The sequence below is a fragment of the Nicotiana sylvestris genome, chromosome 10 (assembly GCF_000393655.2).
Source record: "Nicotiana sylvestris chromosome 10, ASM39365v2, whole genome shotgun sequence".
In the NCBI taxonomy this organism is placed as follows: Eukaryota; Viridiplantae; Streptophyta; class Magnoliopsida; order Solanales; family Solanaceae; genus Nicotiana; species Nicotiana sylvestris.
The window spans coordinates 4,220,254-4,246,650 of NC_091066.1; the positions used below are offsets into that span (position 1 = coordinate 4,220,254).

General features: G+C 38.4%; 1 protein-coding gene across 3 annotated transcripts; it reads right to left on the reverse strand.

Moving 5' to 3' along the window:
- Positions 1 to 24,855, reverse strand: LOC104213245 (protein CHROMATIN REMODELING 5). Of its 3 annotated transcripts, none has more exons than XM_009762704.2 (31): positions 24,686 to 24,855; positions 23,247 to 23,987; positions 22,855 to 22,910; positions 18,486 to 18,929; positions 17,621 to 17,845; positions 17,405 to 17,488; positions 16,144 to 16,203; positions 15,957 to 16,060; positions 15,655 to 15,706; positions 14,245 to 14,308; positions 13,892 to 13,985; positions 13,709 to 13,796; positions 13,491 to 13,625; positions 11,695 to 11,886; positions 11,516 to 11,583; positions 7,397 to 7,490; positions 7,156 to 7,280; positions 6,999 to 7,062; positions 6,333 to 6,539; positions 5,894 to 6,136; positions 5,647 to 5,757; positions 5,399 to 5,485; positions 5,034 to 5,216; positions 4,702 to 4,782; positions 4,378 to 4,608; positions 4,004 to 4,159; positions 3,743 to 3,920; positions 3,456 to 3,637; positions 1,304 to 1,657; positions 1,104 to 1,197; positions 1 to 878 (listed from the first exon to the last, which is right to left on the reverse strand). In XM_009762704.2, exons 2-31 carry the CDS (start codon positions 23,884 to 23,886, stop codon positions 457 to 459), a joined length of 5,118 nt encoding a protein of 1,705 aa, XP_009761006.1. In that variant the 5' UTR covers positions 23,887 to 23,987; positions 24,686 to 24,855; the 3' UTR covers positions 1 to 456. The 3 variants fall into 3 exon arrangements, with proteins under 3 accessions (XP_009761006.1, XP_070016665.1, XP_070016664.1); XM_070160564.1 differs by having other exon boundaries at positions 24,508 to 24,853; XM_070160563.1 differs by having other exon boundaries at positions 24,497 to 24,842.
- Positions 24,856 to 26,397: the final 1,542 nt, after the last annotated feature.

The window sequence follows — 26,397 nt, forward strand, 5'->3', positions numbered from 1 at the left end:
TAAAGAATAATGTTGAGTTATTGAATAAGCAAAATTTGATAATGTACACTTTGCGAAAAGCATAATACATACAGACTGTGACATGCTGTCACAGATGATCTAGGGGAAATGCTCTTTCACTATCCACTATATACGTCAAAAACGAAAAAGACTGGGATTTTATCTATAATGGGAAGAAATGTGTGCCCTAGAAATTTTAATATATTCAAATCTTCATCTCCTTGATCTGGGAAAGGGCATCCGAGTTCACTCCTGGCTTCTAAATGATGCAGTCCTCTGGCTTCCAGTTGCTTCAGAAATAGCAGATGTGTGGCCAAGGAATCAGCAAAAAAATTGTATTCCCCATGGGCCAAAGTAATTCCAGATAAAGAAGTAGACTGAGGCAGCTAAAGCCACTGAGACAAAATTGAATGGCTTTCCCTGCAGGGGTACCATGGCAGTTTACGTCCAGTAGAACTATCTGGGACCGGACGAGAAACCTGGTCTTTGGGGAAGGCCAGACTGATGTGTTCTGTAAGGCCTACCATTACCCAACTGTTTGCTATCTGAAGGAGCTGCGCCAAGAATCCCTGAAGATGAGTTCGGTTCAGATAGGCGTGTCCCATTAGTCAAAGGTCTTTGCTGTTGGGGCTGAACTTGGGAATGACCATCAGCTTCAGCTCTTTTCCTTCGTTTCCATGCTTCAAATTTTGCCACATCTAAACCTCGGGGTATAAACCCTGGCGTTGGATGCCCGGGTGCAGAACCATTAAATTGTGAAGGTCCTACCCTTGCTTCTACGTGTTGCTCCTGTTTAAGTTTAGAATAAATCTGACGGAGTTTCTCGCCAGACAAATTTGAGAATGTTGATACATAATTCCATAAACGCACTGTCATCCCTGTAGCAAAGATTTTAAATGAGCCTGTTAACTGAATGTGTTTAGGAGGAGAGAAATTAAGAGAGAAAGTATAGCCTCATTTGCACAATTGTATACTGTTTCATAACTAAGAGAAAAGGAACACCCAAGCACCCACACTCCATGTCAGGTAGAGAGATCTCAACAAGGGGCAGGAAGTTATAAACTATTAGCTTGTGCCAAATAATTAAAAAACAAGAGGCTTACTTTCTTGCTTATACGGTTCCTTCTCATATTCGATAACTATTTGATCAATCCTGCGACCAAGAAGTTGCAAGTAGTTCCGTATTTTGGCTAACACCTGGTGTGAAAGAGAAATTCAGACCCATTGAAAGCGAGGAGAGAGAGAGAGAGAGAGAGAGAGAGAGAGAGAGAGAGAGAGAGAGAACTGATGTAATTAAATTAACCTTGTCCTTCGGGAGATCAGCACTAGTAGTCTGCAATCTTTGCAGACGCTTAAGCGTCTTTTCCTCATCTGCCATCACATCTTGGCACCATTCCATCCATTTCACCTCTTTAAACTGCTCATAAACTTCATCATTGTCTGACATTTCCCCTTCCTCTTTAACCAAAGGTTCAACCTTCTGGGCTTTTGAAGCTCTAACTTTACCTGCTTTAACATTTAATCCGGCTGAGCTTAGTTTACCATGTTTACCCTTTCCAAGAGGTGCTGTGATGCTGGGAAGGCTTTCCTTCTGCTTGTTGGAAGCTTTTCGGCCCACTTTTGAATTAATGCTCTTCCCACCAACAGCTGCAACTTCCTGGTGGCAAGACTAAAGTGAGTAAGTTATACAAGTAACTGCAAAGCTAAATTTCTTAGAATCAGTAGAGAACAAAGACAAAAAGATAAGTGAACCTCCACATCCTACAGCTGGACGAACATCTACAAACTAAGAAGAAGAAAAGTACAACCATAAACACAAGGAATTTCAAGAAGAGGCAACTCTATGCATCATTGCACTTGCTGGGGAAGCACATATCAAGTCAGTAGGAAGCAAATGATGACCTTACAGTTGAATAAGTCCAAGATATTGATACAGTTCACCATTGTAAAGATAGAAATCATGCCATGACTGATATAAAGCAGAAGAAGTTCCACACACGTGGATGAGTTCACTAATTTATGTCAGACTCCGCACACGACGAGACCAGAACATACCGATACGCATAGCTATATCTTATTTAAGGGCAAGAGAAGGGGAAGGGTAAAGGGGGCAGGTCATCTTTTTTTGGTACCCAGGGGAAGAATTCATCCTTGCCTTTGTGCTGTTTAGTACAGTTGGAGGAGCTGAACCAAGGGGGCTTTAATCTAGTGGTAAGAGCACAACGAGTGATTGGGCACACATCACGGATTCAAACTCTGCTGAAACAAAAGCTTGGTATTAAGTGAAGAAGGGGCACACATCACGGATTCAAACTCTGCTGAAACAAAAGCTTGGTATTAAGTGAAGAAGGGCAGTGGTCAGCCCATTATCCACTGATTTTCGAACTATGCACCACTGACCTCAGGGATTTCTCGGTTATACCAAAAAAAAGGGTACAACTTAGGAGGTAAGGAATGTATGTAAACCAAACAGTTAAACTTTGAATGGACCAATGAAGCTAATGTGGAGGACTTGGAAAGCGCCTCCCCTTTAGTCCTAACTACACAATGAAAATGCACCATGCAGATCCACCCATCTTTTCCTCTATTATTAATCTTAAGCACAAATGTCTTCTTTTGCTTACTTTTTGGTATAACATGGACATGGTTTATGTTTAGAGTGTCTTCTGCCACGACAGATTTTTAGTTCTTTCCGTTCTCGGTAATGTAACTTTTTGGATGTACTTTCTCTACCTTTGCTGGTTCACATCAATAAAACACTTTACTGATTAATAAAAGCTGACACAAAGTAGTACTTTTACTGAAGTTATTACTGATTATATATTACACTGCTTAACCCATGAGATACGGTGAAGGGAGGGATCCCTTGTAAATTTGATCAAATGATTTCGCTTTTTTACTCCTAGAAGCATATTAAATTTAACAGTCCAAATAAGACACTCTAATCCAGGTTGAATTCCTCCAATAATATTTTGGGCACAGTGAATTTGTTTCCAAATATTCATTGACACAGCAAAACTCCACATGTCATTAGTACTTCCAGTAAAAGCACACAAGAAAATTTCAAGATACTACGATTAGCAGATTAATGTATTAGCCCCCCTTAGACCCATAAAAGTCTGCTAACTCATGCATCAGCGATTCCATGTAGCACTTACACAAGCCTTCTAAAAATGTAGTACATTCTCAGTTCTAAAGACCAAGATTTTGTGATTTGATCATTTATTTTCATGTATTTTCTGGCATCTCAACGTCTTTTTTGACTAGATAAATTGCTTCTTCTCAGAAGCAAGAAATATTATTTGTCTGATCCGTCTCAGTAGCAAAGTATAAAATGCTCTCGTCAGCGAGCACAACACCAAAAAGGAGAAAGAAGAATGATGCATAATAATGAAAAGATGGAAGTAACAAGCAATTTTCTTGAATATAGGGACTCAATAGTGAGTTTTCTATACCATTTGCAGAAGTTGAGAAGCTCTCTCCTTCAACTGCGGAGCTCTTGGCAAGAAAGTCTCATGATGTTGAAGTTCCACTGGAGCAATCTTCTTCATGAGGCCCAGTTTTTCATCTAACCGTATCTTTTCCCAATTGCCAAATCCGTGATAATGAATTCCCAAAAGCAGCCTGGCATCATCCTCTACCAAATAAAGGAGTTAAGGCGACCATGAGAATATTCCAAGATAGAAAGGGGAATGAAAACGGAACGAACAAGAGATGAACAACAAAAAAGGCTTCAACTTACTCTGGTTCCAGCCGCAACCTTTAGACCAAGTTGCAGGTTTTAGATAAGATAAAGCACGGAACTGTGAGACGGGATCCTCATACCGACAAATACGCTTTGCTAGGAGTTGAAGTTCCTCGACACGGCCCAGTAGTTCATCAGCCTTCACAGGAACACCAAAAAAATCTAAAAGTGGCCCCTGAAGGAGAAAGCATACGAAATGTCAGCTCAAGAGCGTCATTGCTCAATTCTCAAAAGTACGTTATGAACCAATATACAGACCTTTGGGTCAACAACTTCACCTTTAACTGCTTCTCTGCAACCATCAATTAATGAGTCAAAAAGCTCAACTTGAGCATCAGTTGGCGCCGCTTCAACTGCCCCACCAACCTCTGCTGATATTAAGCCAATTTGGCTATCATTCCCAAACTTCTTGACCTAAATTAATGAAAATAACAGATTAATGGTTCTGATATCTACACAATCAAATAATTGATCAAGACGAGATGTTACCACAAAGAAAGCACATACAGACGGAAAGAAAAGAAACTTAACCGCACAACTTAAGGAACAGAGGAACTATCTACTCCAACAAATACATTTTACAGGTAGAACAGAGACAAAATAAACATAATCACATAATTAATAAACCCTACCGCACGGGAAAAACGAGTGGCGTCTCTCTTTGGCAAGTTCCCGTAAGACCATCCTCTCACTTGAGCGGTAGCACCATCGATTGCCGGAAGCGTGCAGCTAGAATCTCCCTTGCGACGTTTTGGGAACCTTTCCTGAGCATCAACACCCTTCTTTCTTTTATTAGTTTCTACCAGAGGGCTAGCTTCTGCATAACTCTTTATATTTCGAGCAGCTCGAGGAGCCAAAGACTCCTATTTAAAGAAAATATCACAAAATAAAAAAAAATATCAGTATAAGAACCACTACAGAAATGCACACAGCGCTATGAAAGTAGAATTATATACTTCAGCTTGTCCAACAGCATCTGGCTTTATCCACCGACTCCAAAAAGATGCATCATCTTCAGCACCACAGAAATTGGCAACCTGCATACAGAAATTGTAGGACAAACACAGGTTATACAGGGAACAAAGAAGGAAAAAAAGGTGAAGTCTCAAGCAAGCCTGACCTCCAATCTAAGAGAAATAAACAAAACTTAGCAGGATGAAAGAACAAGAAAAAGAGAGAAAGGAAAAGCAAAAGAAAAGATGTGGCACATAAGTAGGAGAAATCCAAACAGAAGAATCAGAAAAAAGGAACAGCAAAAATGTCTGCCAGAAGGCAAATCTTTACTTGCCTTGAAAGCACTCAGTAACTCATTTCCTTCCTCTGCCTCAGCTGCTTTCTCTTCAACCTTTTCAGCCCGTTCAAGAATTTCATCAATATCCATACTAAGAAGCCTCTTCTTGCTCTCTTCATCATTCTTGTCTTCCTTAAATAGTTCCTCAGCCCCAAACCTCAAGATTGCAGAGAGCTCATTCTACAAACACACCAGGCAAACAGCAATATATAAACTATCTAAAAGGTCAAATATGTTCTAACAGTCAACTTGCTAATCTAATTTTATCTTCACCATATTATTTGAGTTCCGTCTATATCATAACTAACAAAACTTAACATTAAGTCATCAGATATTTGTGACTCTACCACTGATATCCTCACCTTATCAAAGAGACTTCCTTTCTTGGTTTCTTTCTTCTCTAATTTACCCTCAGCATTCAGTTTCTGAATCACCAGATGGTCAAGAACCTGCAAGTAAAACATGACCAATAAAATCATCATACCACCAATAAATATAAAATGAAAAGGTTTAGACTTAACGAGACACACTTGATCTCTCAACAACATATTATGTAACATCAAAAAATAGGGCATTTCAAACATTCAAAAGCACCCATATCTTGTCATACCATCTTCTTCTTAGCCCGTTCCAGAATATCTTCCTCCACACTTTTACTTGTAACAAATCTGTAGATGTTGACAACTTCTTGCTGCCCTATCCTATGAGCTCTACTCATTGCCTATTAGGAGAAACAAAGATGATATAGCATAAAAGAGCATGTTAGACAAGGCAATTTTTTCACAAAATCCATATTTTGTTTTGGCTCATGGTAAACCTTTATTCAACACACACACAGATAACAAGTTTGTCCGAACCTGCAAGTCATTTTGGGGATTCCAATCGGAATCAAAAATGATGACTGTGTCTGCTGTTGCAAGATTTATACCCAATCCACCAGCTCGTGTCGAGAGAAGAAAACAGAAGTCTTCACTACCAGGTGCATTAAAGTGGTCCATAGCCTGATGACGTAACTCAGCCTTAGTACTACCATCAAGCCGCTGATATTGGAACCCTTTGATAGACAAATATTCTGCCAGTATATCCAGCATCCTAACCATCTGCAATCAGAAGATGATTGACAGAACTTACTCAGCTAGTTAAAAGCACAGGTGAACATCACCATGACTTAGGGTAAGCCTTGAACATGCCATCTACAACAGTTCCTACGGCTACATTATGCTTCTCCCTGAGAGTAATAAGATAAATGCTCTCTCTAGATTTAAAGGAAACCCATAGTGAAAAGTAGTTACCAACCTGAGAAAATATCAACACTCGGTGCTTCGTCTCATGCAATCTGTCCAGCAGCTTGTCGAGTATAACAAGCTTACCACTGCTGAGTATAATTCTTTCCAATTTTGTGCTGCCAAATGCATCCCCGCCATACCCATGGTCCGCACTTTCAAATAAAAATGGGTGATTGCAACATTTCTTCAACTCCACCACAATATTTAAAAGTGAAACCTAGAAAATTCACAAGGCCAACATAAGCAAAATAATACGTAGTTCTTTATGTTGCATATCAAGAAAATAATCTGCAATGTAGACAACTACTTCAGTATGCATTATGCATAGGTCACAGAAGATATTATCGAACGTATAAGTAGAACTCACTGGAAGATCATGTAACTTCTCTTCCTATTTCTGCCATACTTGGTCATGAAAGCTCATGTTTATGGAGAAATCATAAAAGAAAAAGTTCTGGTGTTTGGACCACATCAACCACTACCCAAGAAATCAAAGGTTTCAGTTGTTTATCTACAAATTGTGCAGGTAAACTCATGATGATCAATTTAAACGATCCCGGACAAGGTAAGTAGTTACAAAACTTTGAAGAAAAATATAAGAAAAGAATTAAGATAATACAGCAAGGAAAATGACCATTCCATATGAATAGAAGATTCATGAGACTCCTTTAACAACCTGATTCCCGCGGACACCTTTATTCAAATCATGAAAATTCCGTTCCAAGATCCATTTGTAATACCTACCAAATATAGCACATTGAAAATGAATGAATGAAGAAAACTAGGCACAATAACAATTTAAATTAAATATAAGTTAAGCCATTAGGCATTACTGTTTCTGAAGCGGTGACATCTCAACCCTAAGAATTCGTTCAATCTTAGGAGGAAGTGACTTCTCCACATCTTTTATGATCCTCCTGAGAATGTGAGGCCTCAATTCCTTGTGAAGATTTGCAAGCTACAACACAACATAATATCCCCTTAAAAGTTGTACGCCAATGCAAAGGTCACCAGACTATCAAAATTGCATCAACAGAGAAAAGACAACTAGGATAATAAAATTTCTAAAGATACCTCCATTTCATTAAACGAACTAAGATTCTTATAATTCTGAACAAAATCATCCTTGCTCTTGAACTTATCAGGATCAAGGAAGTGGAGTAAGGCCCTGCCAAGGTCATGAACAAATAGAAACATTAACCAACTTAAAGCATATATAACCTCACAAAAGATTCACAAAATGACAGATGTTTCATTCATTTATTTCTTTTTTGGGGGGTAAAAAATAGATATTCTCTCTTAACCAGTATGCAGAGACAAAACGAACAGGCAGGAATAAGACATTGTAGATGGTACAGGTGAGAAAGATAAACTAGAAAAGAATTGAATGCATTTCTACACCAAAAGAAACAGAAAGAGACTAGTTGGAGGTTACTCCTGATAGAAGGAGAGTACAATTCAGTATTCAAATTTTAAGCAAGCCAACAAAGTAGAAGAAGATTGAACGCAGTTCTACACCAAAAGAAACAGAAAGAGACAGGTTGGAGGTTACAGAATAAGCAGAAAAAAAAAGGTAGATTGATTAGCTACTGTTGACAGAAGGAGAATACCACCTCAATATTCAATTCTAAAACAAGCCAATAAAGTGCTTGTATGGATTTTCTTTTCCTTCTGTTTTTTGGAAAAAGGAGGGATGATTATTTCTTTTACAGAAAGGGTAAAAGTAAAAAGGACTTCTTTGACAGAGAAATGCAAGATTGGGCTTCCACCAACCAACATAGAAAAGAATGTTTATTTTGAGTAGTCATCAACAAAAATATTTATTCAAAAAAGAAAGAGCAAATATAAAAGTTTTGTCCTTTAAATGCTTAAAAGAACATCTTAATTTATAAAAGGAACACACAAGTACACCATGCGGCAAGTGAGACAACAAGGTGCTAAAGAATATGAAATAATAACTTTGGAGATACTTGAAGCTGAAACAATTGAACATTCTCAGCATTCCATCTCTAATGCCTATCACATCCATTGCATAGAGGCAATACCATAAGCAGTCTTAAGAGGCTACTTGACACTTCTGACATTCTCTCCTCTTTTTTATTGCGGGGAAAGGGGCAGTTTTGAGTTGATGCCCTGACTTCAGTGTTATACTATGCTTAAAAGATGAATTGTGGTAAGAGCGCAGCAAGTGGAGAACTGTGTCTAAATACCAGACAAAAGCCCGGTATTTAAGTGGAGAAGGGTAAAGGGCCGGGCCCATTATCCACCGAGTTTCGAAAGGTATGCCACTGGCCCTCGGGAATTTCTCGGTTATCAAAAAAAGATGAAGAACTGTGTCTAAATGCTAATGCCATTAGGTGGTAGACTGCAAGTAATGATCAGTTCAAGGAAGAGTATCTAAGTTTTGATGGATCGATGGATACTAGAGTAGCAGTTGCTGAAACAATGTAGGTAATACAGACTCGAATTTCAACCTGGTCTTCTCAAGAGCATTCAGCTAGGCACATTCTCTCAGCCTCTTGCTGTTCTGGTTCTGCTTATCCCAACCCAATCAAATAATAATAACCATTAAAAACAGCAGTACTGGATACTAGTAAGATACACGTAACGAAACGTTATCCTATGTGATTCAGGACAAATAAACTCTTGCTGGATAAAGAACTTCTAAAAATCAGAGTCGCAAGAAAACTCAGAGATTACAAACATTTATAAAACAACAACAACGACCCAGTAAAGTCCCACTAAGTGGGGTCTGGGGAGGGTAGTGGGTACGCAGACCTTACCCCTACCCCGATAGGGTAGAGAGGTTGTTCCCGATAGACCCTCGGGCTCAGAAAGATGGAAATAAAACAAGAAAAGACAATTCATCAGTATCGTCAACATAACCATAGAAATAGTGACAACATCCTAAAAACCATAAAATAGATGACATGCAATAACAATAACCAGCAACTAAGGTCCAGATCTATGGAAAACAGTAAAGGTAGTGTGGACTCTACATTAACCACAAGCCGTCTAAGACCAACCTACTCAAACTCGCTTCACCCCCGGAATGGAGAAGGAGAAGCTCGACTCTCACCCTAGCATACAACCCTAATGCTCGACCTCCAGACCTTCCTATCAAGGGCCATGTCCTAGGAAATCTGCAATCGTGTCATGTCCTGCCTGATCACCTCTCCCCAATACTTCTTAGGCCGTCCTCTACCTCTTCTCATACCCACCAAAGCCAACCGCTCACAGCTCCTCATCAGAGCATCCAGGCTTCTCCTCCGCACGTGCCCAAACAATCTGAGCCTCGCTTCTCGCATATTGTCTCATCCACAGGGGTCACGCGCACCTTCTCCCGAATATCTTCATTCTTAATCTTATCTATCCTAGTGTGTCCGCACATCTACCTCAACATCCTCATCTTAGCTACCTTCATCTTCTAGATATGAGAGTTCTTAACCGGCTAACACTATGCCCCATATAACATGGCCGGTCTAACCACCGTCCTATAAAACTTACCTTTGAGTATCGGTGGCACTTTTTTGTCACATAATACTCAAGATGCTAGCCTCCATTTCGTCCACCCCACTCTTATGCGGTGAGTGACGTCCTCGTCGATCTCTCCATCCCCTTGAATAACCAACCCAAGGTACTTGAAACTACCTCTCTTGGGGATGACCTGTGATCCAAGCCTCACGTCCATGCCTACTTCCCTCGACTCGACGCTGAACTTGCACTCCAGATACTCTGTCTTAGTCCTGCTCAATATGAAATCCTTAGACTCGAGAGTCAGTCTCCAAACCTCCAACCTCTCGTTAACACCGTCCCGCGTCTCATCAATCAAGACTGTCATCAGCGAATAACATACACCATGGCACTTCCCCTTGGATATGGTGTGTTAGTGCATCCATTACTAAGGCAAATAAGAACGGGCTAAGCGCAGATCCTTGGTGTAACCCCATAACAACCGGGAAATGCTCTGAGTTGCCTCCCACAGTCCTTACCCTAGTCTTAGCTCCATCATACACGTCCTTGATCGCTCTAAAAGAAGCTACCGGTACACCTTTTACCTCCAGACATCTCCATAGCACCTCCCTAGGAACCTTGTCATACGCTTTCTCCAAGTCAATAAACACCATGTGCAGATCTTTCTTCCGATCGCTGTACTATTCCACCAATCTCCTAATAAGGTGGATAGCTTCCGTAGTCGAGCGACCCGGCATGAACCCGAACTAGTTGTGAGATATAGACATTGTCTTCCTCACCCTCGCCTCCACCACTCTCTCCCAAACTTTCATGGTATGACTTAGCAACTTGATACCCCTATAGTTCTTACAACACTGAATATCTTTGTTCTTGTACAACGGAACCATTGTACTCCACCCCCACTCATCCGGCATCCTCTTTGTCCTGAAAATAACATTAAACAACCCAGTCAGCCACTCCAAGCCTGCTCTACCCACACACTTCCAGAACTCAATTGGAATTTCATCTGGCCCGGTCGCTCTGCCCCTACTCATTTTACGCATAGCCCCCACGACCTCCTCCAACTTAATAAGCCTACAATACCCAAAGTCTCGGAGACTCTCCGAATGCCCCATATCCCCTAGCACTATATCTCGGTCCCCCTTCCTCATTTAGAAGACCCTAAAAGTATGTCTGCCATCTCTGTACTCCCCCATCAAGACTCTACCCTCCTCGTCTTTGATGCACCTCACTTGATCCAGATCCCGAGCATTCTCTCCCTCGCTTTAGCCAGCCGGAACAACTTCTTATCCCCGCCTTTTTCCCCCAATTCCTCGTACAGTCGGCCAAACGCTATATTCTTAGCCTCCTTTCGTGCTACCTTGTACCTCTCTCTATTCGCTCTCCTCTCCTCCTTGCTTGTGCTCCCTACCAACTTTATATACGCTTCCTTCTTCGCCTCCACTTTGCCTTGGACTACGTCATTCCACCACCATTCGCCTTGGTGCCTGCCAAAGTGACCCTTCGATATCCCTAGCACCTCTCTCGCCACCTCCGTAACATTTATAATTGTACTGAAAAACTTGTTATATACTTAAGACTATTCTATTACCATCCCAACCAGATTAACAAGAAGATACTGCTCACAAACAACATTATATTCCACACAATGAATTAATCAATAAAACCTCAAAGTAAAATCAAATATAGAAATACAACATAAAAAGAAAAAGCTCCTACCATAGTTCTTCAACACTGTTCTGCAATGGAGTACCAGTGATGAGCAGCTTGTTTTTTGTGCTAAACTCCTAAAGATACAAAGTAAATCCAAAAAGCAAAGAGAGCAAATATTTGAGTGCACAGATATGCAAGTAACAGATACCTACTTGAAAGAAACTCAGCAGGAGAAGTTATCATACCAACAGCGTTGTATAAAGAGAAGCCTCACTATTCTTTAACCTATGTGCTTCATCAACCATTAGGTAATTCCACCTTATCTTTGAAAGCACTGCCTTGTCCTTCAATAGTACCTCATAAGTGGTAAGCAGCGCATCAAATTTGATAGTCCTGCCAGCTTTCTTATCATTGTAGAATTCATATTGTTGACAGACCTGCAGAGATCACAGGCAAATCAAATAATATAATTTTGATGAGCAACAGCAGAACATAACATCTATTCAACTAAACTAAGAAGTAATGAAGTATAAGAAGCACGGTGCAAGAAAACCATATAAAATGGAAGATTCCCCCACATTGCAGCATATAAAAAAATGAGAACAAATCAAGCGCACATTAAGTCAGTTATCATAAATGAGGAATGTCAAGATATCTGACAATAGCTTTTGGAGAGAAACACGGAGCAATCTCACAGTTAATTAAGGTTATTCAAGCTGCTACAAGCTATTGCAGAAACAAGCTGGTTGCCAGGATGCTGATTGGCCATGGAAAATTATTTGGAAATCACATGCTCCTTGTAAAGTGTCCTGTTTCGGGTGAGTTGCAGCTAGGAATGCTTGTTTGATGCAGGACAAACTTCAAAGAAGAGCATTACCCCTTTGCAGTAGATGTTTTTTTGGTGAAGGCTCTAAGGAATGAAATTGTCAGTTATTTCTCCATAGTCACCAAGTCTGGCTCATCTGGTCTTTGTTTATTTTATTTTTTTTGATTTTGCACCGGGTGTCCGAGTCTCTAAGAGCCCCGGCTAATCCCGGGGGTGCACAGGCCCTCGGCAAGGAGTTTCCCGCAAGTGCACCACGGTTAATTCAGGTTTTTACCCAGTCCGATGGCCCTCAGAAATTGTTTGCACCCAGTGGGTTTCGAACTTGAGACCTTGAAAGGGAGCAAACCCCAAGGCTCAAGTCAATTGCCACCAGGCCAACCCCTGAGGGTTATTTGGTCTTTGTTTATTTTTCACCTCTTTGTAGTAATTTGGGCCATGCCAAGAGACGTTAGGAGTTTACTACAGAGTTGGCAGGGTCAGAGGGTAGATAAAAGAAGGAACGTGCTATGGAAGAGTGCTCATCTTTGCATTCTGTGGATGGTTTGGCTGGAAAGAAAGAAAAGATGTTTTGAGGGGAAGATAGATCACACTTCTTTTGTTAGGCCTATATGTCTACGGAACTTATACTTGTGGTGTAAGTTTCATATGATAGACAGTAAACAATTTATGGGTCCTGTAATCCGTAGTAACCTGCCATTCCCCTGCTTTATTGTACTTTTCCTGTACCTTCTTGGTACGGACTTCTAATGAATTTTACATTACCATATAAAAAAGGTGTTTATGCAAAAACACTCAACCACCAACCTAAGAGATAATTCAAGGAGCACAGACAAGATGTTTGTTACTGCATGCACTTGGTAGAGAGTCGAGCTTGTATAAGATCATCAACCTTTAGCATTTAGCTCTTATGTCAGGACTTGTTCCATCATCTAAATAAAATATAAATTACATCGAAAAAAGAATCCATATCCTTCTGTAGAAGGAGGCATACATCACACCCAACAAAAATAAGGACGTACAGACATGTAAACTAAGGATGAACAGAGAGTAGTAGTAAAATCACACATAAAATGTGCTTGAATATCATCAAATAACTTTCCTGGAAAAAGAATACAGATATCATTTCCATAGAGCCATTAAAGTTAACAACTATGTAATGAGATAATTACCTAATAAAACAAAATACATCGTGATTGCTGTATAACCCAGACTTACCTCACGACTTGCACGTGCTCCAACATAGACAATCACATTCACATCAGGCAGCCATTTCCTAAACTCCTTTGCCCAATTGGAGAGAGTTGATAATGGGACAACAACCAGAAATGGTCCATGAATTTGCTGAGCATTCTGCAGGGACAATATAACGACCATGTTTACCAAAGAAGAAGTAGCAATATTTTGTAGAGCATAAAACATAGAGAAGCCAGCACCTGTAGAAAACCGAGCATTGAAACTGACTGAACAGTTTTACCCAGACCCATTTCATCAGCTAATATAACATTAGTATCATTCCTCCAACTGTGCTGTGAAAAAGACATATCAGGAGGCCAAAACTAGTGGGGAGGAAACATATTGCATACATATATAACCAAACACGGAGCCAACTTCATTACCTGTTAACCAGAAAATTCAAGCCTTCAAGCTGATAATCTCGAAGTTTCCCACCCTTTAACCATTCAGGCTGCTCTTCAAGCTTCCTTAAACTTCCTAATAAGGTATCGGTTTTAAATTGACAATGACATCGACATTCAACAGGTAACAAGGAACACAATGAACTATATTGTAAAGAACACAGATGAGGTAGGAGAGGCTTGTTCCAATTTTGCCTTTAAGAATTTATCTGAGACTTGAGACAACAGAGAAAGAGATATAGAAGTATGAAATAACAAGTTGAATTTGGATACGGTTGACGTTAATGACAGACTAAGACTAGGTTAGACAGATGAAAAAAGAAAAGAAGTAATACCTCTGCTCTTTTTCCGCTGGAAATCCACTGATTTCCCTTGTACCATAGCGGCAGCCTCACGAGCCTGCAGTTTGTATAACGGTTAAAAATATTGAATTTAAAACATTGGAGAAGGAAGTACTCTCACCATGACCAAAACAAACTAGATCAAATACATATAAAAGATAACAAAGAAACCATGAAAATAAATAACCATTAAAAGGCAGATATGACATGAAGGCACTAAATTGACTTATCTAGAAAAGGAAAAAATGAATATGACCGGCAGCTTTTAGTTAATTATAAGAAAAATTGGTGGAAGAACAAAAGTTTGGAAAGTAACATACTATCAGGGATAGGATGCAAACAGAAAAGAAGTACATTACTCACTACCTTACAGAAGACTTCTATTCCTACACCCCAATTTCGATCACAATTTAAAGAAACAAGATCCCGATATCAGTTCTCAGGATGCCAATATTAAACTGTAATTTAGCAAATCAACCTTCTTGACCTTATCTTTGGTGAAGAAAATAGACCTCATGAGGTAAGAATTGTCCAAAGCCATAAGGAGACAACAGTCCTTTCCTCAACTGATGTGGCACACTCTACCCCCCCCCCCCCCCGTACGGCCTGGACTAGACATCTGGAGCTGGACAGTATGACATGGGGACACAATATTGAATAAACCAAGAAAAAGGATGGGTTTGACTCAAAATACCATGATAAGAAAGGGGAACTTGGCCTAACCCAATCCTAAAAGCTAGATCAAGAGGTGAGAAATGTCCAAGACCAAAAACTCAAAAAGAAACTACAGCTTCAACCTATGTGGAATGCTCTAACACATACACCCACCACCACTCCAAAATGTGGAAAACATGGGGGGTCCAACAATGGAAAACACAAGTAGAAAAATGGGTGTGTCTCGTATATCATGAAAAGAAATGAACGGTCCAACTCAACCCAAAAGTTAGCTCACGAGGTAAGGATTTCCCAAGACTCTATAAGGAGACAACAGTTCAACAGCCCATTCACTTGACCCTCTAACAAAGACAATCTAACTGGTCACTTATCAGAATATAAAAGTACCTTACCTGTTATTGGGAGACCAAACTTTCCTATGTGATCTTCTCCATAAATAAAATTGGTGACATGCTGATTTCAGTCATCAGATAATTTAAAGCAGCAAATACTGCATGCTAAAGTTTCTCAAACACTTCTCCAGAAACAATAGGTATCCAAATTTGTTCAATCATTGGTTTCATACTATACGCTAACAGTAAACTATATAAGATGATATGCATTAATCATATCAACACATTACAGCATTACTTGAGGAAATGAAGGAACTATTCAGTAATACTGCAAAACAGGAGACTGATGAAAGAGTGATATGAAATAACCATAAAGCATATGCTACCGAATTGCTACCTTGTACTCATCGATGGCATCTTGAGCAAAAGCAATATCAACATCCTTCTCCCTGAGATAACATGAAGGAGACCCACTAAGCACTTGCAGTTTATACAGCTAAAACTAAAACAAAATATGTTCTGCAGATAAAACAAATAACAAACAATCCAAGGCAGGGAGAGGTGAGAAAGGAAAGAAGTACACACAGTTAATAAACCATTCTTCTCCAGGTAGACCTCAAGAAACATTACTCATGAACAAATCAACTGGCAGGTCAAAAAAACAAATAGAATGACACAAGTGCACAAAAATCTGCTTACCAAGTTGCTTCGGCATAAGATAGCCCTTTCCATTTAACTAAATACTCCGGCACCACGTTACCATAACCATCTTTGCTGATTCTGTCTGCGATAACTCTCTCAACCTAAGGATGAATTGACCAAAATGAACATTAAGAGCTGCGTGAACTGTGCATTGAGGCGACAGAGGTCTCTAGAAACAACAAACCTGGCTGTTCTGTTTGATGATATCCAAGTCCATTTCCTTGCTCACGTCATTTACCTCGATCTAATGGACAACGGGAAAATGGGCCATAAGAGAGGATGTTGTAAATAAGTAAAACAAATCCTGCAGCTAACTATAAAATATCAACAGCAATAAAGCAGCAGTTGTTTCTCTCAGTATCCTCCCGCAGTTGATGGACGAATGTAATTACTTCCATTAGAATCAAATATTTTCGGATCCAGTTAAATCTGTTTGAAGCAAGCCAAACTTTGGGGGATGGGGGTGTTTAAAGAAAACACCTATACAGTTAAACTCCAAGGAGCTCCATCAACAGCAATAAAGCAGCAGTTGTTTCTCTCAGTATCCTCCCGCAGTTGACGGACGAATGTAATTACTTCCATTAGAATCAAATATTTTCGGATCCAGTTAAATCTCTTTGAAGCAAGCCAAACTTTGGGGGATGGGGGTGTTTAAAGAAAACACCTATACAGTTAAACTCCAAGGAGCTCCATCAACAGTTATGGAAACGTAACTTTTCCAGCCCATCTGAAATTTGGTCCGCTCGTACTAATCACTACTTATGCCAAGGATGAAATAAATCTCCACTATTGAAGCAGAGTAATAGAAGATATTCCTTTCAAGTGAATACTCAAATTCCACTTTGGGTTTGCCAAAAATATGTAAAGATATATGATGTTATTTAAATTCTGTATTCCCATGGCAAAAAATAAATGTGTGTGTGTGTGTGTGTGAGAGAGAGAGAGAGAGAGAGAGTCCAGCAGCTAAGATTCTAGTATTACTGTGGACCCAAATAATTTTCAATTTTCCCAAAGTCCCACAGGTGCTTTGAGTTGCTTCATTTTAAGAGGAAAATATGTGGCTTCTTTAAACCCCCCCCCCCCCCCAAAAAAAAAAAAAAAACCCAGAAATAAAATTAAAAGAGAACCAAAACGTATGGCTCCATGAGAAAATCAGTGATTCCTCTTTCTCATATACCAGAAATTTCGAATGGTCTAACAAGTCAGCTTCTCATTTCATATTAGTTGAAAAGCCGAGAACAATGCAAAAATCATTCACAAGTCGAATCTTCATATAACTCCATTCCCTTATGACAAAACTTGGGTTAAAAACATTTCCACTAAACAACCACAGACACTTGAGAAACTAAAAAAGCCCATGCTGGTCAAGTCCTTTATACAATACAAAGAATTTAATCAATTTATCTCAAAGATTCTGAGAAATAGTGTATAAAATTCTCACTCACCTCCTCACGGGATACAGTCTTCCGATACTTCACATCCTCCATGACCCTTTTGGTGTAATTCAATACCTTCTTAAACCCACTAAGCTGCACGAGCATGAAAAAAATCAAGATAAAACTGAAATTAATCACTTTAATATAATGCTATCGAAACAGAATATTTAGCCAATCATAAGAAATGCAGCAACATAAGTCAATTGCAGATCTAGAAAAGCTTACATGTTGTAGCTCAACAAACGACTTCCATTGACAATGCAAATGAGATTGGCCTTTCCATTTTATTAAGAACTCCATCTCATTCCAATCTGGTTCAGAGTCATACAAATGACTTAACAACATAGGATCAGCTGATTTGTTATTCCTTCTAGCTTCTTCAGCCATGCCCTTTGGCTGATGCCACAGGACTTTCTCAATTGAGTCACCATCTTCCTCTTCAATTTCTTCCTGTTGCAGGAAATAATTTAGTTAAACATATCACTCAGGGCTAGAAAAGACAAAAAGGCCATGAAAACACTTGCTGATGTAATATAATAAGCAAACATATTAAAAGCCAAATACACAAAGCACTAGCAATTTCACCAGGCACTTTTTTTTGGGTTGGCAGCGTACCAGCCTCGAACTCTTGACCTAGTGGCATGAAGAGGACTCTCTCAACCACTATGAACCAGGCACTTTTTCTTGATGAAGTAAGAAGTTTCATTTCATTAAAGGCATCAAGAAGATGCTGACAGATACATAAGCGATTACAAAACGGTACAGTTAGCTCCAGTACAAATATGCTAGGCTATGGTCAGGAGCTAACAAAATCTAAATACTGAAATGCAAATTTGCAACCATCAAGAAAGTACTTTTTTTCTTTTGATGAAAAGGTAAAGAAGCAATTTCACCAGGCACATGCCTTTTGTATAAAGGGCAAATGGCACATGCATTATCATGTGGAAACGATCATTGACGTAGATCGCACATAAAGAAATTTCCGTAAAAAGTGAGAAAAGATAAGATTCAAGCTAAAGACATTCAGCAGAAGAAGTCCAAAGAGCAGATACACAGAAAAACATAGTATGGATGGGACTCATGACAACACCTTTTGGCTCTTCTTTTTCTTGCTCTCATCAATTTCTTCACTTTCGTCACTCTCAGCGTATGATACTTTCCGAATCGATCGACGACTCGAAGTTCGGAGTTCATTATTCCTCCCAGATACACTTGCCGCAGTAGATCTACCACCATTTTTCGGGCGGAGATTTGCAACTCTTCTAGGTTTACTTCCAAAATCCTCATCACTCTCATTTTCAGAATCATGTTCTGATGATTCTTCCTCTTCAAATGATGTTCTACCCCTTTTTCGTCGAGCAGATGTAGCAAGAGACCTAATTTCTCTGGTAGATTTTACACTATGCCCGCCCCTATTCTTTTGCTTGCCCTGAGGTTTTCTGAAATATTCTTCATCTTCATCAGAGATGCCCACATCATCATCATCACTGTTTAACTCATCAGACTCTCCGCCCTCCCAGTCTTCATCCTTTTCCTGCAGGGGTAAAAGCAAATTACCAGGTCATTTGACGAGTCCAATAATATATATATAAGCATGAGACAAAAAATTCCAAAAAAAAAAAAAGAAAACGTGGAAACAAAATCACTATGTCACTTGACTCCGAACTTACAGCAAGGCGACATGAAACTGAACAAATGAAAAGTGAGAAACATTTCTGCACTAGCTGAGCTTAGAGAACAATAACATTCTTTTTAATCAGTTGCTAAGAGGACAACAATACCAATATACAGTTCATTCCACCACACATAAAGAACCGAAAGTTTTAAGGTTTTCTATTTTCTGGTATATTTCTTGTATACGGCACATTTATGCCCTTTCTTTAATGAAATTATTACTTTATCAAAGAATTAAAGAACCGAAGTGTTGTAACTTCCAGCACATCCTTAAGGTACTTTTGTTTAATAAATTAACACTTACCAAAAAGAATCTAAAGAACTTAAAGCTTTTCAATAGCTTGGTCCAGAGTTTGCTTAAACAGACTTGACTACAAGGTAAACTGTTTCAGCAAGTACAAAATTGATTGAAGTGGCTAGCACGGTATTTCAAATACTTGATTTCGTTTACCAACCAAAAAAGCTATTATTACAACCCAAGGAGACCCAAATGCTAAAGACTTTCCTTAAAATATCATCCAAGGTGTCACTTCAGAAATAGCACTTTTTCTTTTAATGACCGCATACAGTGTGTAGAGTGTATACACGGAGCTAGTCCAGCCATCTACTGTTTTATTAACAAACTGTGGATTTAAAGAACAGAACAATTTAGGTTACATAGAGGAACAACATAGATCTACTTTCTCCTATCTGTTTTTTTTTCCTTCTTAATTCAACTTCCACCCCCTTCCAATTTGTGTGTATGTGTTGCATAGGTCTAATTTGTGCCTGAACCTTATTAGTTACAAATTGAACACAGCTAGGGTCCTAATAGATCATGATGAAGCACAGTTAATTAGTTGCTAATAGTTCCCTAGATATCACATTGGGGAATGCGAGCGCTTCATCGCTTAAAGCGAGAAGGGAAGCGAAGCGATGGGTAGTTCGCTTCAGATGACCGAGGCGAAGCGGCTTAAGGAAGCAAGCACTTTCTCCACAGTGAATCATGTGCAGCAACTGAAGCGAGGGAGGCGTGCACTTCTTATTTTTATTTTAAAAGGTGGACTGTTTAGTTTTTTAAAAAAGAAATAACCGACCACTATCGAAATATTTCTCAACCTTGGTGCGACTTTCTTCTGCGAGTTATGACTACGGCTGGGACATTTCTATTGCTCTTCTTCGTCAAGCTCCAGGTATGGCTTCTTTCTTTTTCTTCTTCTCTCTTCTTCTTCTCCTTCCATTTGTCTCTTCTTCGTTTCTCACTCTGTGATATCGCTGCTGCTGCGATTTTTTTCTTTTCTTCTTATCTTATTCTTTCGCTTCTTCAGCTTTTATTTTATTAATTTGTTTGTCTTTTTGTTATACTTTGTTGATTTAAATTAACTTTTACTTATTCTTTCTTTTTATTAGTTTATTAATTTAAGTGAATTTATTTATTTGTTTTCTTCTCTCTGTTTTTTTCATGTGCTCTACTGTTTTGTTCACTTTTTAAATTAAATTGAATTTTTAGATTATTCTATTTCGTTTTTTCAGTTTGTTGACTTAATTGAATTTATTTATTTATTTTTCTTCATTTGCTCTTGGGTTTATTTTGTTTTTTTTTAAATGTGCGAGATGTGCGAGCGCTTTGCTTCACGCTTTAACCAATTCAGGACCTTCTCACTTTTTCTCGCTTCGCACTCTAAAGAACACTGCTAGATATGAAAAAAGTTGGTTTTGTAACCCAAAAAAAAAACTAGTTAAAAGGGACAAGAATAAGGAGCAATGTATAAATGTGAGATAGTCAATATGAATGAAAGGCTGCATGAAGCATCAAATAAGCAAGAAAATCTCCACAAAAGACCACACAACTCACATCACCATTCTTCAAAAATGTTATTAGAAGTAAAGGGTGGTGTTTAATACAGCCCACATACGTGATATTATTGTTACAACTTACATATTACTCCTACTTATGCAAAGAATGGGAAGAAAGTCCTCTTTACCATTTTCGCAACTTTTCCAAGAACAAATACAGGGATTTACTATCCTTCCAGATCTTCCCAATATAGCACAGTCAACTCACTATCTTGACTTCTCAAATGATACTAACCAACAACGCTAAAAAAAACTAATTAGATTGCAGGATTCAATAATCAAGTTAGATGAAAGTAATAACAAGTAGAAAATTTAGCACTCAAGGATGTGGACTACTAGTCAATGAAGTGGGTAAAAACTATGGGAGACCACATTTCTTTCCATCTGCGTAAGCCTAGGAGGGCAGAGTTGCCAGTATGGTGCTGGTGGGAGGTAGCAGGTACCACGTGCAATAGTCAAAGTATGCTAGATTGACCTGGACACAACCGTTTTCAAAAACAACTCCCTCCGTGTCAAAAAGATTGTCTTAGTTTGACTTGGCACAAACTTTGATAAAGAAGGGAAGACTTTTGAGATATGTGGTCTTAAATAAGCCATAGCATTTTTGTGGCTGTAAAGATTTTGAATTTGTCGTCTGGAACCTGCCATAACATTGTTGTGGCTATAAATGCTTCCTACAACAACAACAACAACAACAACAACCCAGTATAATCCCACTTAGTGGGGTCTGGGGAGGGTAGTGTGTACGCAGACCTTACCCCTACCCTAGGGTAGAGAGACTGTTTCCAAATAGACCCCCGACATCCTTCCCTCCAAGAACTTCCCACCTTGCTCTTGGGGAGACTCGAACTCACAACCTCTCGGTTGGAAAATAAATGCTTCTTATTAAGAAAATATTGAAAGGTGCCAATCTTTTTGGAGACTAATAAGGAAATAGTGCCAATTTTTTTGAAACAGAGGGAGTAGTAGAAAACTTATAATGATTCTATTTTACTACTCTCAGGTACGGTTAAGGTCATACAAACATAAATGATTATTGGACAAGTACTACATAAAGCATAAGATACTGTTTTCGGCTCTTTTCGAGGAAAAAAGACCTAACATACAAGCTCACCCTATCACAAGATACAAGCTTGCCTTAGCATTTCTAGGTGAAATAAATAGATTACTGCCGTTGCATTTTCATTTTATCGAGTCCCAAATCTCAAGTTAACATCACCGCAAAAGGCTCTAATTTCTCTTAACATCAGATTCAACAGGATGATAAATCTTAACTTCTGCAGTTTCATATGAAGACCAAACTAGGGAGTTACAGCATGGAAAACAACCATCAGAATCAAGTGTGCTATTTTAACATGATTTCCTCCAACTCTCCTAATTAATCATCCCATATGATACTACTTAGTCCTCACATATATTGTAATATGATACTACTTGGTCCTTACATATACTGTAAATGACCAGTACTATCACTGCAACTACACTTGTTGCCATAGCAACTGACAAGGTCCTTATTGCTACAAAATTTTGCTGCATATCAATAAATTTCATCTGAAAACATCTCAAATCTTCAGTACCTCCATCTCCATTTTCATGCAATACAAAGCGTACAGAACCCTAATTTAGATCATAATACTCAATGGAGTTATACTAACAATTTCACCCCATCAATATATCAGATACATTATACACATGATTACGTACAAGAATTTTCAAATATTATAATTCGGATAATAGGTCCATTTCAGCACAAAAAAAATCAGATAATAGGCAACAAACACTACATGAATGATAAGAACCAAAATGTTCCTACTGCAAAATATTCAAAAAGTGGACATGCTTAAAGGTATGTCAAATGCCGGCAACTACTATAGAAAAATCACAACATTCACCACATCACATCAGTAATAGCATACGAATTATGAACAACACTATGCATAAGAACACACCTTAATGCCCCTTCCACGACCTGTGCTACCATAGTCAGGATCATCGGGATCATCTTCTGCAAATAGTAGGAAAACAATTAACAAAAAGGTAATGGTGAAAGTCAACTGTGAAGCACACAATTGTATTCCAATAACAACTTCTTGACCACACACTAGCAAGAAACGAGAAGAGGTTGAAAGAGCCGATCTACTAAATGGGTAATTAATTAGTTTTATTCTAATTCTCCCCCTTATTCCCCAATCACATTAACAATTCATTATGGAAGATGAAAGAATTGCAAACCACGCTATTCCCATCACGTTCTATCTAGAAAATTCATCATTCACTCAACGCACATGTAAGACCGAATATGTTAGGAGACGATACAGATGCTCAAAATAATAGAATTTACCATCTTCACTATCATCATCGTCATAATCAGCATACTCGCCGCCGTACTGATCTTTTGAAGCTTTTGACTTCCGACTTGCATACTTGTTGGCGGCAATAGACCTTGACTGCGGCTTTGAACTATACCCGCTTGAAGGATTAGCAGTTCTGTAATGTAACGAGTCACTCTGATCATCACCGTCTTGTTCATAATATTCATCAGATAACATCTCATCCGCAGGGACACTTCGACTCTTCCCCATTTCTTTCTGCCTTCCTTCATCTTCCGACTCTAGCTGATCTTCCCTACCATCAGATACCTCATCTGATTCTTCCTCATTCTTATATTCTGATCCACTCTTTGATTCCTCTCCAGAAGCTGACCTACCCGAGGGGCCAATCGGTTGACAATCCTTCCAAAACCCAGAACCCCATTTCCCAGCCAAATTAACTCTTCTTTCAGGCGGCACCTGATCCCCTACCGTCGCTTCCACTTCTACACCAACTTCATCTTGTAACTGACCATTATCATCATTTTCACTCAAACTACCTTCCACTTCCTCGTTTCCTACATCCTGATGTATACCCTGCATACTCTGTTCCCCCGGGCTTTTCTCATCCAATGTAACTGTTTCATTCGAATAATTCCTATAAAAAGCCATACCCTTTCTTCACATTAAAATTTCAGTTTGCTCTTATTTTCCCGAAAAGGTAACTCTTTTGAAGATGTATTACTGCCAGTTCTCTTCCCTCCAAAAAACCTCTGAAGCAGGAAAAGTAAATTGTATTACTGTCGCATTTCTCAACGAAAGGGAATTAAAATCACTAGACGATATAGTGAAATAAACAATATTCATTTTGAGAGGAAGTAAGAGCGCTGTGAATTCAAATTCAAATTCAAATTCAAATACTCAATTGCTTAAATCAACAAAAAAATGATCCATAACGTCGTAAAAGTCAATGAAAACATAAAACACAGTGTTTAACACTAAAAACAATGGATCGGTTACTACTAAGTGAAGCCCAAAACAAATCGATACAAAAACCTCCCCTATCCATTTTACTAGCCCTAAAACAAGCCCAAAAAACTAAATCTACGACCCACAAAACCCTAATTCCGCTCCAATCCATTAACCAAAACAATACTATACAGAACACATACGCTTATAGCATAGATTGATTTAAAAATTCAAAACTCAGCATATAAAGCAATAAAAACGCAAATATAGACGGAGTCGTTTTTAAAAAAAAGTACAGTAATCGGACTCTCACCGGAAACTTACGTTACCGGTGAACGAGAGCCCGCCGGCGGCGGAAAAAAGGTTGAAGGTGTTACGACGACGTTTTAGTGGAATTTTTTTGAATGTGTTAAAGGGATGTTATTCTAATTTGCGCCTAAGGTTAAGGTTAACACAATCGATTAAAATCGAAACGATGAAGAAGAAGGTGAATCGGATTTACCGGCGTGGTTTTTTTGATGAATTTTGATAGCTTTTTTTTTTAGAGAGAGAAAGAGAGAGATGTGGGTGTTGTAGAGAGAGAAAGAGAGGAAAAAATGCAAAATTTCCTCAGGGGAAAATATTGAGAGTAATTCTTCTCTTTTCCTTTCTTTTCTTTATCTTTGTTTGTATGTATGTAGTAAGGTGATTAGTGATATATAATGTGTATTAACATTTGATTTTATAGAGAGAGAAAAAAAAAAGGGATGAGAGAGAAAATTAATACTATTGACAATAATTCTAATACCTACCAATAGGTACAAGCATTTAACCATATAGTGCAATATTTTTTTTATAATAGTTGCGTTCGATTTTACCGTGTGTTATTTCTTTCTCTTAGATCATTTTTTTTCATGGGTTTTACAATACCGTATTTCTTTTTATTATTATTGTGCCTGTGCTTTTTTAAGACGAGGTGTATTGAAAACAGTTTCTCAACCCCACAAAGGTAGAGGTAAGGTCTGAGTATAACGTATTTTCCTTGGACCCCACAATATGAGATTATGTTGGGTATGTTAATGTTGTAATAGTTGTGTTCGTCCAGCTTAAGTGTATCTCGATTATTCGAGTGCATTTTATCTTTCGACTCCCACATATGAACGAAAATTGTGTATTAATTTGAATTTCATATAGTAATATTTAACGAATTGGGTAAAAAATCCTTTTACATTAAATTGATAAAGAAAATAATGTACTTATCAAATGGACAAGGAAAGTCTGATCGGATGATATACAAAACAATACTAAGATTCTAATGCATAATATTATAATGCGATTTGAATTGTGATTTTCGGCCATGAATTGTTTAATTAGAGACATAAATTGATAAAGTTAAGTGTTATTTATAAGCAAATATTGATAAAGTTAAGTCATTATAGTTTCAAGAATTATTTTCTAAAAACAAATCTATGCTTACATAAAATTAGGAAGTTGAATGATTTATCACTTGCCAATTGCAATATTAATGTACAAACGTTAAACCATGTAGTACAATACTCATATAGCACCCTTAGTCTAGCAAAAAGGAAAGGACTACTTGCAGAACAAGGCTGAGGGTATTTAAGCAATTATACTTTGCCTTTTTCCTTTTTATGTGTATCGTTATTTAAGCAATTTTTCTTTTCTTGTTTTCCTTGTTTTTCTCTATTTCCGTCATTCTGAGTCGAGGATCCATCGGAAACAGCCTCTTTGTCCTACCAGGGCAGGGATAAAGTCTGCGTACACACTATCCTCCCCAAATCCCACTATGTAGGATTTTACTGGGTAGTTGTTGTTGTTGTTGTGTATCAGTAGTAAAGAGTGAAAGATGTATGTGACATGAATGGCTAGTTTGAGAATTAACAAACAACATTTTCCCAATTATGGCATTATACTTTTTATCTTTTTTTAAAAAAAAATCCAATTGGTTTAGTCCATTTTACTAGTTGGTACTAGTAATAGATAAATATCACACGATAGCAAATTTATATTCCTATACAACAACAACAATAATATATCCATATATTCTCATAAGTGGGGTTGGAGGACGATAGTATGTACGCATACTTTTCTTTTACCTTATATAGGTAGAGAAATTATTTTCGATAGACCATCGGCTCAGGTAATCACAGTATCAGCAGTAAAATGGCAGCCTCGTGCACAGGGTATCTCGTATTCATGCATGGTCCAGTCGAA

What these genes read in the sequence shown, in the direction of transcription:
- LOC104213245 (XM_009762704.2), bottom strand. Translation starts at nt 23,886, where the DNA reads ATGGCTTTTTATAGGAATTATTCGAATGAAACAGTTACATTGGATGAG. An exon ending in ATGTCACCGCTTCAGAAACA is followed by an intron (nt 7,063 to 7,155) that starts GTAATGCCTAAT and finishes TATATTTGGTAG; the next exon opens with GTATTACAAATGGATCTTGG. An exon ending in AACGGGCTAAGAAGAAGATG is followed by an intron (nt 5,486 to 5,646) that starts GTATGACAAGAT and finishes TTTTACTTGCAG; the next exon opens with GTTCTTGACCATCTGGTGAT.